The sequence below is a fragment of the Anopheles darlingi genome, chromosome X, assembly GCF_943734745.1.
Source record: "Anopheles darlingi chromosome X, idAnoDarlMG_H_01, whole genome shotgun sequence".
NCBI lineage: Eukaryota > Metazoa > Arthropoda > Insecta > Diptera > Culicidae > Anopheles > Anopheles darlingi.
In genome coordinates this window covers 365507-380000 of record NC_064873.1, presented here as the reverse complement: position 1 = coordinate 380000, position 14494 = coordinate 365507, and the positions used below count along the sequence as shown (strand labels likewise).

The 14494-nt window shown below is 52.5% G+C and overlaps 1 protein-coding gene across 1 annotated transcript in view; it reads left to right on the top strand.

The window, feature by feature from the left end:
- Positions 1-13191, top strand: part of LOC125951257 (protein lozenge) — a 16813-nt gene extending 3622 nt beyond the window's left edge. The window contains exons 3-7 of the mRNA XM_049680003.1: positions 1611-1724; positions 2928-3017; positions 11596-11793; positions 11867-12899; positions 13020-13191. Of these exons, the coding sequence (XP_049535960.1) occupies positions 1611-1724; positions 2928-3017; positions 11596-11793; positions 11867-12899; positions 13020-13191 (1607 nt within the window). The remainder of the gene's footprint in view (positions 1-1610; positions 1725-2927; positions 3018-11595; positions 11794-11866; positions 12900-13019) is intronic.
- The last annotated feature ends 1303 nt before the right edge of the window (positions 13192-14494 follow it).

Below are 14494 nucleotides of genomic sequence, written 5' to 3'. Positions count from 1 at the left end.
CAACTCGCACCGGCTCCGGTCCATCGGCATCAACTCTCGGCCTCGTATCTCCCTCGACACACACACACACACACACACGAGCGCACCCCGTCCCTTCTTAACCGGTATACTGTCTGCCAGCCAGCCAGGCCAATCCATATGTAGCGCTCCGAGCCACACTTAAAACAACACACACCAGCTGTAATAATGCGTGCGTGCGTGCGTGCATGAGTGAGTGTACTGGCGTGCACACACACGCACACGCACGCACACACGCAGGCGCTAATAGAATTTGAGGTGTAAATAATGTTTGCGCGGCGCGTTTTTTGGTTCGGTTGGTGGCTGCGGGGCCACCGGGGGTGCCGGGGGATCATCTCACTCCGGGGGGGTTGTTGCTGGTGCAAACACGCGCGCACCGCGCCAATAAAGTTGTTTACCTCGGTCTCCTTCCGCCCAGGCCTCGGTACAGCAGACCGTTGCCAAACGATCGCAATGTCGTTCTCGAGTCGCGTTATGAATATTAGATGTTTTCAAGTTCTGTCCCCCTGAAGGGATCGTCTTGCAAAGGAGACGGTTGCCCCCCAGGGGGGGAGGTAGCTACCACCGGAAGGGGTGGGTGGTTTTTGTTTTTTGCCTTTTTGGCGCAACCAGTAGTGTAGTGGTCGAGAGGTTTGGGGGATCGAGGGCATCGAAATCTCCAAATCCAAGGATTGAAACCATCCCATCAGTTTGGTGGCATGTATGAGAGCGAGAGAGAGAGAGAGAGGGAGAGGTTTATTCGGGCCAATAAAGGCTCGCGTTTGAAGATCTTGTTTCAGAAAATTATCTACCTTTATTTTGTTTTTGGCGAATACCATTATTTAAATTATTATTTTACTCGTTTTCTGCTTAAGATTAAGTAAGTGTATCCAGGCGTTCGGCGTCGAGTTATTGTAGAATTTCCATTTTTTTGTTTAATTTTTGGCAGCTGTTTGAGGTTGCAACAGAGATCAGAGCGGTTACGGTTACGATTTCGCCTCTAAACAAAAAAAACAAATTTTACAAAACAAAATTGAAACAAAAAGTAAAAAACAAATAATAACATTTTTCTTTTCCCTGATGTTTTTTTATGAAAACAGGACGCGGCTTCCTGGCAAATAGTGCACCGGACTCTGTGAAACGTTGGTTTTGTGGCCCAAAGCGCGCTTCAAAGTATGCGAAAGAGAAGCCCTTGGCCCTTGAATTGAAGGCGGTTTTAAGGGAAATGAAAATCATTGTTAATTTTGCATCGATTGTCATTTAAACGTTCATTTTAAAACGTTCATTCCTCAACCGAGGATCGTCTAAAGGTGGTTCTCCTCTTTCTATCTTCAACTCGTCTCTCTATTTATCTTTTTCTAACGGTCAGATCCCAAGAATGGATGGCCAGAGTTTTAGGTGCCTCAAAACCCTCGCTCAAAACGAGGCAACTACTATTATTACTGCTGCTGCTGCTGCTGCTAATCAGCTACTAATCCCCAAGGGGATTCCACCACACACCCACACACACACACACAACCGCACGCAGCGTCTGGTAGAGGGCACACCCCCTTCTCACGCAGTATTTCCCGTTTTTCTTTTTCTTCTTCTTCTTCTGCTTCTTCGGTCGCCAGGCAAGAGCTTTACGCTAACCATCACTATATCAACAAGTCCGCCGCAGGTCGCCACCTACAACAAGGCCATCAAAGTGACGGTAGATGGACCGCGGGAACCGAGATCGAAAACAAGTAAGTATGCTCCCCCAGCCACCCAACCCCCCCTCCTCCTCCTCATCCTTCCGGTACCCCGGGATCCCCGGGGGGTATTGCATTCGTCACACGAGGGTGCGAAGGATGTGAGTGTGTCCACATCTTACACACACCCACACCCCAATCTGTCCGCCCGTCCGTCGTTGTAGTTTGGCTAGTTTTGTGGCTAATTCCTTTCCGTAATAAACCCCGGAGCCGGTTTCCGGCAATGTCCGTCGGGTGTACGTCGAGATGAAAAGGGTGCATAATGCAGCTCTCTCTCCCTCTCTCTTTCTCTCTGGCGCTCTCGCCGTCGTTGCCCCGGCATATGTGCGCTGCGTTGCGCAAGGAATGCAGTACGGAGTGCAGAGTGCAATAGAAACATCATTTGAGCAGCATTTGAGCGCACAAGATGGGGATGCAGATGCAACCCCCCCCCCCATCAAATGCACTCGCTGTAAAGCTAGTGAGCTGAGCTGGGCCGGGCTGGGGCCGTTGCTGGTGGTCCGAGACCGAGAGCGCATAAATCACTTAATTGAATCGTACGTTGAACGTACGCACGAGGCCTGTGCACCGGGAAACCGAAACGCTTATCCCCATCCCCGCAAGCGCTAACAAGGGTTGCAACAACAGCACCCCCCGCCCCGCTGTGCAGACAAGTGCACAAGACCGTACCATGCACGCGCGTACATGGGTGTGTGTGTGTGAAAGTGTGTTGATGAAGGGTGCGCCAAATAAGCAGCCGGATTTAGCCGAGATTTGTCGACACATTTTCACACTACATCACACCCCCTCCTGCCTCCATTCTTCCCGCTACCGGGGCCCGGGAAGGAAGGTCAGGATTCGATTAGGTTTCCTTATTATTAGCCGAGTCGAATGATGATGATGATCATGATGATGGGATCCTGGGATTGCGAGCATCATTATGTAGGACGCCCCGCGCTGGATCTGAATGCATCCCCCCCCCCCCCATCTTCCTACTCTCCCTACACATCTTCTCCAACCATGATCCAAAGTCCAAAGAACCAAAAAAAAAATAAATGCAGCATAACGCTGTCCAACACACCAAAATACACATACACACACACACATGCCACACATTAAAACACACACAGTACACAGTACAGACCGACAAAAAAAAAAGCACCCGTTTGTTCTACTGGCGAGGCCAGCAATGTAACTCTCTGAAAGCATCTTTCGTAGGGCAGCAGCAGCAGTTCCACTTCGCCTTCGGCCAGCGCCCGTTCCACTTCCCGACCGATCCGCTCTCCAGCTTCCGGATGCCACCACTAGGTAATAGTCAGAGTAAGTGGCGTGAAGATCGTGAGGCGCGCGCGTGTATGTGTGTGTGTGTGTAATTGCGTGCGTAATTGTGTATTAGAGTGCGTTGCGGAGTGTGCTATCGAAAATCGCGCGACGTATGTTGCTTCAAAGGGGTGGAAAGGGAGGGGACGGGGATGGTGTCGGCTACTGAAGATGCTGCCAGGTCTGGTGCCGTCAGACCAACAACCCAGGACCCAGGAATGGAGTGGAGTGGAAGAGTCGAGTGCCGCTAAACTCAAGTACAAGTTTTCATTAGAAACAATCAACACAGGAGGGGGCGTTCACGCAGCAGCAGCAGCAGCAGCAGCAGCAGCAGCAGCAGCATGGGAAACCATCCAGATGGTTGGTTGCGAAATTTGCGCGAACGAAGAAAAAAAACCGGAATCTTCGTCTCACGAAACAGGACGAATGAACGGAGCGAAAGTAATCAGGGTTGTCAGCTGGCATCACTACTCACATTGCTCACACAAAAACGGCGAAACCATTTGGTGACACAAAGACAGCAAGGTAGGGCAAGACAGGACGATATAGACTACTATATCATGCAATGCATCGTTGCATGTTGCTGGATATTGCCCCTAATTACACGTGAACATTATCCTGTCGTGATTTTGCATTAATAATTTTGTTGTATAATAATTGGAAAGATTATTGGGTGGCTGACCATTTTGCAAGCAATATTATTACATCGTGTGCTATTTCTTTTCCAAATTGGTGGAAGTGGATTAAGGGGAGGGGGGGGGGGGCTTCGGTATTTTATTTTAATTCTGCGCATTTACTTTTTACAATTTTTACTGAGTGCTCATCTTTTCAAGAGTATTGTGTGAAATTTTGGGATCAATCGAAGCAAAATTGACAAAGATATGGATTTTTTAATATCCGCCTTTCATACAAGGCGTAATTTGGGATCGCAACATCGAAAAAAAAGCATCACTTTTTCAACTTCATAAATCTGTCAAAAATCGAAAAATTTGAAATTTAACAAAAACTCGACGGGGCTACCTAGATTAATTTATAATCTAACAAAAGAATATTCATTTGTGTATTTCTGATGACCCAGCACTTGGCTACGATGGGCACCGCAAAAAGTACATTTTTGCTAACTACCCTGTTTAAATTGGATGCCAGGAACGTAGTTTGGGTCAAATCTTCTCCAAAATAGAACCAAATATTCTTGAAAAGTTGTAGTTTAATATGGCATTATATTGAAAAAATTAAGTTGAATGGTTTCTTCACTAAAAATCGTTAAAAATAACAAGAAGCAAAAACGCCTACTTTCCTACTTTCACAACTAATCTCTGCTGATTTTGCTTTGCGGAACTACTTACTGTTACGGGAAACGTGTGTGAGTGTGTCTACAAAACCCAGAACCGTGGTCAAGCGTTCGGGAAAATATGGTCGAGCCAGTACTGTTGTTGGTGCCCGGTGATGTGTGTGTCAAGTGTAATTTAGGCTACTTGTACTAGTCCCCATGTATCGTCTACAGCTATATCTCAAAACAAGAAAACCGCAGCTATCGTAGACAAGGAATGCGGACCGAGTCCAGACATGCACCACCATTCGGAGTACCGGAATGGAACATTTGCCCCCCCGAGCACTGTTGCATACGTTACTTGAGTGTCGTAATGATGCAATAATTTCAATGCAGGACAAATCTTTCCTACCATCAATGTGTTCAACCGGGCGCTCGATTCTTGTGCCTCTCTCGTGACGAAGAGTCGCACGAAGCTGCTTGAGGTGCTCCTTTTACGCGGTGTGGTGCTCCTTTTACGCGGTGTGTTGCTGTCGTGAACTCTGACACGACTCTTGGGGCCAAAACTTCCAATATGTATGCTGATCCTGCAAATGTTGCTAATCTAAATGTACAGATACAGCGCCAACGGTGCGCCTGCGTTGGATCAGCCTTTTCTTTTGTGTTTTTGTTTGTTTTTTGTTTTGGAAAGGATATATGATCGCTTTCACGCTGATGTAGTGAGTCTGCTCTGCTGGAGAATGTGTTTCTTTCGAATCGCGAACCGTCTCTAGGGAATTGCTCCATGGCCGGGCGCCTGTTTCTTGTTGAAGCTTGCAGCAAAAACCACGACGTAGACGACGAAAGAGGGCGAACAAGCAGCTGGACCAGCGCTTCAACCCCTCCCACTCGATATCCCTTGCTCTCTCTCTCTCTTACGATTCATTTTTCGATCCATTTTTTTTTTGCACAACACACAACGCTCGCCACAAGAGTCGAGCCCCCGACAAATGTTTCTGACGACAAAACGACAAAAAAAACACAAAAATCCGGAACCCGGGCACCCGGAAACCGGAAACCAAACGCCACCCTCCATCAAGCCGAACCATCATCGGTTTCTCCATCTTGGAATCGCGCGGGGAAAACCGCAAACCGCGCGGCGGCTCGGCAACCGCGATTGGACCCTCCCACACCCCCTCCTCCTCCGAAAAACAAAAAAAAAATGCGAAAGAAAGAAAAATGGTTTTCACTCCCACCACCGGAAACTGAAGGGCGCGCGCGCCGCATGCGGGGGCTGGTAACAAACTGGCGTTGGCGTGTGTGCGTGTGTGTGTCACTCGGACTGGCAGCCCCAAGCGCCAGAAGAAAAAAAAATGGAGGAATGTAAGGAACAGACCAACACAAAAAAAAACTCCAAGAAAACTTTCTAGTGGTGCGCGTTAAGAGGTGGGTTGGGGGGCATCTTCGTTGAAGGGGGAAAATTTCGGGGGCGGTGGCCTAAACCCGACGACCGAAGCCTTCCACCCGCCGGAAAGCGGAAACGACAGAGGGGCGCACCCGATGGCCGCTTTCGGTCGTTCGTTCGTTCGGTTTTGGGCTTGGTCCACGGCTGGGCTGGGCTGTCTTTTGGGGAGGAAGCGGGGGGTTGGGGGTTTCGTTCCGGTGGTGGGATGGAGCTCTGTCTCTGGCTAGAAGACAAGTTGGGGCACGCGCACCAACCATCTCTTGTCGTCGTCGTCGTCGGCGTCGTTTGTGACGTCGGGGCTCGCATCCTCGGGGCCTTGAGCTGCTAAGAACCGAACCGAGCTTTCTTAAGGCGCTCGTGGGCGTGGCCAAGGGTCTCCACTACCGCGGGCTGGCTGCCCCGGTAGCCAGGGTGGCCAGGGTGGCAAGTTAAGGGTAGTTGTGGCATCGGAGGCTGGCTGGCTCCGTTCGTTCCACCGTTAGCGTTAGTGGAAGACATCCATCTTGAAATGTGTCTCGCCATCACCGTCACCGCACCGATGGACCCCCTTACTTTCTGTGTGTGTGTGTGTGTGTGTGTGTGTGTGTGTGTGTGTGTGTGTGTGTGTATGAGCGACCGAAGCCAGCTGTCCTTGCACTCCACGGACCAACAACCCTTTCTATCGCTCTTTCTCCCTCTCTCTTTCTCTTTGTGTCTCTCTTTCGACCGCATGTAGCAAGGGAGGGAGGGGGAAGAAGGGTGCGCGGGGTTGCCAACTTCCGCTCTCTATCCTGTCGATGCCCAGGGACACCCTGGACCCTGGGCTGGATAGCTTTTCCCTGCATTTTTTTTCCTGCACCCCCCCAAAATAGCCGGCAACCCCACCCCCCTTCCCCCTTACTGCTGCTCTTCTTACGTGCGTCTTCAACCTCTCTTGGGCAGCCGAACAGTTATGTGCTGGACCGTACGGTGTACGGTGGGCTGGCATGGTAGATAGATGGCGAATGCCAACTCCAAACACTCACCCCTTTCCCCTTCCCCTTCCCCGGCTGCTCGGATGGTCACTCCGGGGCCTTGGGTTTAATTTAATTCATTTTATCCAAGCTGCGGGTGTGTTAAAGGGTGCTGCCCCCACTCCCCCACCCACTCTTCTCTTGGTCTTTCAACCCCCCGCCCGCTTTTGAAATGCTTATTAGTGATTTTTAGCTCTTTTTAAACGCCCTCTCTCCAACCGCCCACCCGTGGCATTCCATCCCCATGGCTCCAGAATGTCGATAATTTTCCAATAACACACCCTTCCCTCCCTCGTACCCCTCCCGATTGCTTCTCTCTCTTGGTTTAGAGCTGACCGGCAACCGGCAACCGGATCCGGTCCGGTTCGGGATTTTTGGCATCTCCTTGGCTTCCAAGACACATTCTGCCTCACCCTCCAGCCCACCTTTCGCACCACAACCCTTACATTCACTCAGCCCCAGCTCTCTCTCTCTTTCTCTCTGGCGCGCTGTGAAGAGCAGCCAAAAAGAGAACAAAGAGAAAGAGATATCGACGAGCGATCGTTGCGCGTTTGGATTGCGATCCGCGAGGTCCAGTTCCGTCATTCCAGGATTCCATTTTCGGTACACCGATACCACTGGAGTGTGTATGTGTGTGTTGTGTGTGAGCAATTGTGCGGATCGCAAAAGGAAAATGAGAATAGCAAAGAGAGAAGAAAACAGCGCGCGAAAGGCATCAGATCAGATCAAATCCCTGGAGACCGCTGGAACTGGAGCTGGAGCTGCTTTCCGTTTTGCACATTCCCCGCAACCCACATCAATCTTCCACTTGGGGGTCCGCGTGCCTCTTCCTCTTCCCTTTATCCTCGTGAAGCTCGCGTTCTTGTTCGCGCGGCGTTGGATCAGCAAAAGAAAAAAAAAACCTCCAACGTGGAGAAACCTTTTCTCCACGTCACACACACACACACACACACACACACACACACACACACACACACACACACAGAACACGCGCGAAAGGTGGGTGGAGATCGCTTTGCCTTTTCCGTTTCATTTAACAGCCGCAAGAGAGAGAGAGAGAGAGAGAGAGAGAGAGAGAGAAAGAGAGAACAAAGGGCGCCGTTCCATAAAAAAACGGTACAAAAGCATTTAATGAGCAAAGATAGCGAGCGAGCGAGCGAGAGAGAGAGAGAAAGAAATAGTGAGTTAAAGAGAACGAAAACATGTGTGTGTGTGTGTATGTGTGTGTGTGTAAATGTGCCCGGGGGAGGGGGCAAACCAAAGGGGGTTGAGAACGAACGAACGAGCGAACATTTTCAAAGCATTTTCCCGATCCTCGTCCCGGTCCCGGGGGCCCGGACGGACCTTCATTACATCTATTCGCTAGCTACACCCCCACTCGCCTCCTCCCCCCTCCCCCCCTTCCCCTGTCTGGCCCCTGTTTTTTCATTTGCTATACCTGCCAGCTAGCCAGGAGATGCCGGATCCGGATAATCCGCCGTAGATTCCACCCCCACCACCACCACCATCATGTGTGTGTGTGTGTGTTTGTTGGCACACACTTAAGAGCGCGCCTTTTTGGCTGCCATGATGCTGGCTGGTCCCGGTCCTTTTCCACCACCCCTCCCCCACCCCTCCACCGGGGTCGGTTAAGGGGTTTGCTGCTGTTGCTGCTGTTGCTGCTGCTGCTTCTCGATTTTGCCATAAATTACGATTGAAGTCGCTAGGTAGGAAGCAGTCGCCGGCTGCCAGACCGACCGACCTATGCACACACATACCCACACACACACACATGGGCGAGGGGACCGGGAACTCGCGAGAAAACCCCCGGTTCTGGCCGGCCTGAGACCGATGCTCTGGAATCATTCTGGACAATACTGGCCAGGAGCAGGAGCAGGCGGTCGTAACCAGGGGGAGGGGAGGCAAAAGGAGTGAGTAGTTGAAAAATTACATTTTCCTTTCGCACACACACACACATGCACACACGCGCGTGCACCTTTGCTATGGGTTAAGCAGACATAGGGATGAACTTGTATCGCCAATGGCCACTGAGAGCGCGCGCGTGTATGTGTGTCTGTGTGTGTGTGTGCGTATTTAAGAAAGAGGAACCGAGAAAGGGGTGGCTGGCTGGGGGGTCAGGCTGGAGGAAAATTAAAACAAAACCCGTACAGCGCCAGGCAACCGCCAGCGGAAAGGGGTTTGGTGGACAGGGGGAAAACGGGAGGAGGGGGGGGGAGGAAAGAAATTCTCCGGACAAAAAAGGGTCTCGAAACTCTCGTCTCTTCTCTTCTCCTCTCCCTCGGTTCCCTCGGTCTGGCTGACTATTGTTTTCGGTCCCAGTCTGGGATGGTTTGGGGAAAGGTGGTGGGAGTGGGATAGTTTCCACCTTGCCAGCCAGCGAAGAAGCACGAACACACACACACACACACACACACACGCACACCAGGAAGGGATCCTTTGGAAGGGAAGAAATCCAGGAGCACCCCTATATTCTACTGAGGCCTGTGGAAAGGGAGGGGGGTGGCGATGAAAGAGGTGCAAATCTCAAATCCAATCACCGCCTCACCGGGTGTTTAAAGTGACCCCGGGACCCCAGGATCCCCCAAGGAAATTCACTTTTCACAGTCGGCAACAACCGAGCCATGTTCGTGTGTGTGTGTGTGAGTGTGTGTATACGACAGGAAATTGGAATTGTGGGATGTGAAAAAGGGAGGCGGTAGGAGAAGGAAACCAGTGTGTGTGTGTGTGTTACAATTACTGCGGCTCTCTGGACTGCAACTTTCATCGCAAAACCCCGGTTCGTGAAGGGAAAGAATGGAAGGGGAGGGGGAGGGGGAGGGGGAGTGTTGGCAGGATGCTGCTGCCAGGGGCCACTGGTCGGTCTATTCTGGTCAGCGGTTGCTGCCTAGTTTATCGCCACAAAGAGCGTACGTCCCCCCCCCCCCCCCATCCCCCTCTCGAAATTAGGCCATCCCCTGGGTCGTGTCCGTGTGTCCGTGTCCGTGTGTGTGTGTGTGTGATGCACACAGTTATCTATAGAACGCACAAACCGCGCACCAGTCATCCTTTTGATTGCCCTAGCCGCAGCCGCGCATTGAGCGGGTCAATAGCGCCCCCAAGGGGGGAGGGGGAGGGGGAAGGGCAGGTCACTCAATGGGGTAACGGGTTCGGCGACAGCGTGTACGCCGTGCATCGTCATCAACCGCACCGCATCCCCGGTGCTCGGTTCGCGCTCCACTGCGGGGGGGTTGTGCGGTTTCCCCCCTCCACCTTCCGCCGGGCCGTTTTCCCGGCGCGACGAAACGCGACGTTCCGCGACGCGGAGGTAAAACCAACCCTTTCACCCCAACCTCCAAAAAAACCAAGCATTAAAAATGGCCGCAACGGAAAACCAATCATTGCTGGATGGGGGAAGGGGAAGGAGATGGGGGAAGGGGGGATGGTATGGTGGTAGAAGGGGGTACTCGGTCTGTAGCGTGCTGTAGCGCTGCATGTTATCCACACTAACCGCTCTCTATATCTATATATATATATTGTATATCAGAGTGCACACGACCACCATACAGCCGCACACAAGGTCAGGGCAGGTGTGGGATTGTTGGGTTGGCAAATAAGGGAGGGGGGCAGCGCAAAACCTGCAATACACCCTCCTCCCTTCCCCTTAGCACCTGCAAAAGGGATCGGAGGAACCGCCACCGAATCCTGACGCATCCATATATGTATAGCATGGGGTATGATGCAGTGACCCCGCTCCCCTAGCTTCCCAAGGTCCAATGCGGACATTTGGATAGTGTTGATGCTTTGCGGTAGCTCGTACACAACGGTGACAACGGTGACTACGGTCTTCCACTGTCTGCGTGAACTGGGAAGATTATGAGATGCTGGAGTCAATATAAGGGGTGGTAATTTCTCTATTCTACCTTCCACGTAAGAAGCAGTGACCGATAACTTATCTCGCACCATTTTCCTAGCGCTAGCGGTTACCTTTTCTGCGAATGTATCAGGTCGCGGAATGTATTTATGTGGTTTTTATTCAATACTTGTAGTCTAATTAGTTCTGCTTAACCATAGCACTACCTTAGGGAAAGTATTGTCCGCCCGTTGGTTGCAACTTTATTTAATTTTATTTACCGGTATTGCAATATGCGGTCGAGTGTTATCATTTTAAAAACAATAATTTTACCATGTCGTTTATCCCATTCTGACCATTTTTCTAGTCAGAGCTATCACTTCAAATGGATCGATTGCCGACGAAAAACGTTCTCCATCATCCAGAGAGTTTTCTAGTGCATAACACTCTTTAAATCTAATTTTTTCATTTTTTTTTGTTTTCCTTGTCCCGAACGCTTCTAATCCTTTGCAGCTAGCTTTCACATTTCTCTTTGTCTCGTAACATATTAACCATCAAATTAAACCAACAATAACGCTAACTTTAAGCAGCCGTTTTCTTCAAATAAAAGAGGGTTTTTATTGTAAATTTCCCTCCCCAAAATTGACTCTTTTAGGCATAAAACTCAACTCTTTTCAACTCGAGAAAAAGTTATATGTTATAGTCCAAAGCTATGAGCAGTAGCCTATTTTCTATTTAAGCTGTTCAGTGATACTCGGAAACCGACATAAAAAAATGGGGTTGGCACCATCTTTGAACAGAACCGCAAGAACTGACTTCAGGGACCTAATCGTTTAACCGCGATAGCCGCTCCCCGTGATACCGTGTGTGCGTGTGTGTGCGTGTGTGTGCGTGTGAGTGTATGCGATCCCGCCATGGAGTTTGGTACGAGATAGGCAACCAAAAACGGTTATATTGTATCGTTCCCAACTTTCCTTCTCCTTCTCTCTCTCTCTCTCTCTCTTTGGCTCTCCTTTCCCAACAACACACAGACATGTCACAGTTCGGGTTGAGCTCGACCAACTCACACTGGAGTTACAGCTCGACCGGTCCGTACTCCCCGTATCTCACCTCCTGCACCACACCGACCGCGTCGCAGTTCAACAATCCGGCCCTCGGGTTCACCTGCAGCTCGGGCGAACAGAACGGCGGTCAGGACTTTTCCGCTTCGGCCCGCGATTGCGTCACCAGTAAGTGTTTCTTTTTTTTCCCCACTTGGTGTCTTGGTGTGTGTGATGTCTCTTGATCTTGGTCTTTTTGCAGTGCTACCGGACTCGACGGCGGCCGATCTGGATCAGCATCTGAGCAGCCTGGTCGGCGTGACGCAGCAGGCCACCAACCATATGGTCCAGACGAACCTGATGGGCAACACCGGCAACGGTAACAGTGGTAGTGGCGGTGGTGGTGGTGGTAACAATGGTAACAACAATGGACTCACCCCGCACATACCGACCCACCTCTCGAACGGGCTGATCGTGCCGCGGTACGCGCAAACGGCCAGCACCAACGCCAGCCACCCGGACGCGTACGGGCTGACCAGCAGCCAGAGCGGTCCGCGCAGCCTCAGCGACTCGTCCCAAGCGGAATCGCCGGTCCAGGATGATCTGCTGTCCTCGAACACACCGAACCTGGGCGGAAGTGGCCCTTCATCGACTACTGGCGGCGGTGGCGGTGGCGCAGGTGGCGCGAGCAGTGGCAATGGTGGTAGCGGGGGCAGCGGCACCAGTAGTGGCACCGGTGGCCATCCCCATCAGAACTTTACCAGCATCGTGATGAGCAACCAGAGCAACGGAGGTGGCGGCGGTGGCGGCAACTCGAACGGCGGCTCGGCCGGGGCAGCGGTGACGGCGGCCGGCGGTTCCAACTATGGCGGCTCGAACGGGACGGGCAGCTGCAACGGTTCGCCGCTCTACCCGGTGCTACCGGCCAGTCTGCTCTACTCGCAGCTCTATACGGCCGCCAACCAGTCGGTGGGGGGGTTCGGTCACTCGGCGGTTAACCACCATCACCACCACCACATCCAGTCGCCGCACGCCGGAGCGGCTGCAGCGGCGGCCGCGGCCGCCGTCGCCACCGGTGGCAACGTGGGGCAGACGAGCGCGACGGCAGCGGTGGCCGCGACCGCTGCCGCAGCCGCCATGCAGCACGTCGGGGAGCTGCAGAGCGTGATGGACCATCTGACGGCGAACCACAACAACCAGGCGGCGGCGGTGGCGGCCGCCGCCCGTCACCATCACCACCATCACCATCATCACCATCAGAGCGGGAGCAACATGCAGCATGGGGGGGCCGGTGGGCACGGCGGTGGTAGCGGCGGTGGCGGAGGCGGTGGCGGTGGTGGTGGCGGTGGCGGTGGCGGGGGCGGCGGTGTTCATGCGGATCTCTCGCTGATCGGTAATTGTGGGGCTATGGCAAGGGGCGCCCTCGATGAGCTCGGTGGACACCGTGGAGGGGGTGGCGGGCTGGGCGGTGGCGGCGGCGGTGGATCGGCCGGAGGAGTCGGCCGGCTCGGTATGCCACCGGGTGGTGGGCCGGGGCAGGTCGGGCAGGCGGCCGATAACGGGAATTCCGTCTGGCGGCCCTACTGAAGCCGGACAGCGGCGGCCACGGCGGTCTCCTCGTCCCTGGCGGCCTTCGGCTTCGGTACCGGTCCAAACAGCAACAACAGCAACAACAACAACACCACTACCACGGTGGAGTTCGATTGAGAAGCTAATGGTGGTGGTGGTGAATGAAAGGCCGCAGGCCAAAGGGAAGAAGGAACAGAGGAGGAGATCGTTAAACGCCGCCGCTAAACCCGCGGGGGTGGGGGTCCGGAGTCATCATTTTGTATGTGTGCGCGCGCGTGTGTGTGTGTGCGATGCTGCAAAGGATAGGCGTCAGGGTCAAGGAGATGGCGTGGCCCCTGCCCACTGTACATACCATAGCCAGCTCCTCGACTCGACCACTGACACCGAGACACAGACACACGTATGTGCACATACACACACACATGCATGTGTAGATGAAGGATTCGAGCCCGGACCTGGGTGCTGAGTGGAGGGATTAGCGCGAGCAGCTGCTTAAACTTATCGTGTAGGGGAAAAAAATGTGTATGTGCGTGCGTGTGTGTGTGTGTGTGTGCACACAACGTAACGCAACGCATCGCAATTGTGAGAGCCTGTAGATTTTAAGCGATCCCGAGCGAAGGAATTCCGAAGATTCCCGCGTCTGTGACGTCCCACTAGCTTGCCCGGGCACACACACGCACACACACACACTCACGCGCGCATACACATAGGCATGCATGTTTCCGATTGAAAATTAAGAAAAATTAGCGAGAAGAACTAGCGAGGGGAACAGACTACACTAGAAAGAAGCGCAGAAAGAAAATGCAGACGTAGTTTGAAGTCAAACCCAAAACAAACAAAAAAAAAAGCCAACCTTCCTTTTACCCTTCAGTAGTAGTGGTGGCCGTAGTTCAACGCCACCGTCCCCTGCCCCCCCTCACCCGGGGCAAGAGCCCCCGGGCACCGGCGGGCCAAAACAATGAAAACAATTAACTATTCAAAAGGTGTCTTTGGTCGTCGTTGTTAAAGTGTAAAGTAGCAGACGCGTGTGCGAGTGTGGGTATAGCAGAGAAGGGAGAGAGTAGGGAAGGGAAGGAGAGGAGGGGCACTCTCTCCCTCTCCCTTTCTCCCTTTCTCCTTTTCTCCCTGTGTCTCTCTTTCTCTCTCTCTCTCTCTCCGGATATACTGTCTGCCCGTCGCTCGATCGTAGCACTCACTCCCAGTGCACCGTAGAAGACCATCATGACCGTACTTTCGTGTACTAATAATAATGATTTCCCTACCCACAACACAACACACAACTCTTCCGCCCCCACCCCCATTAAAACCCTTATTTTTCCTA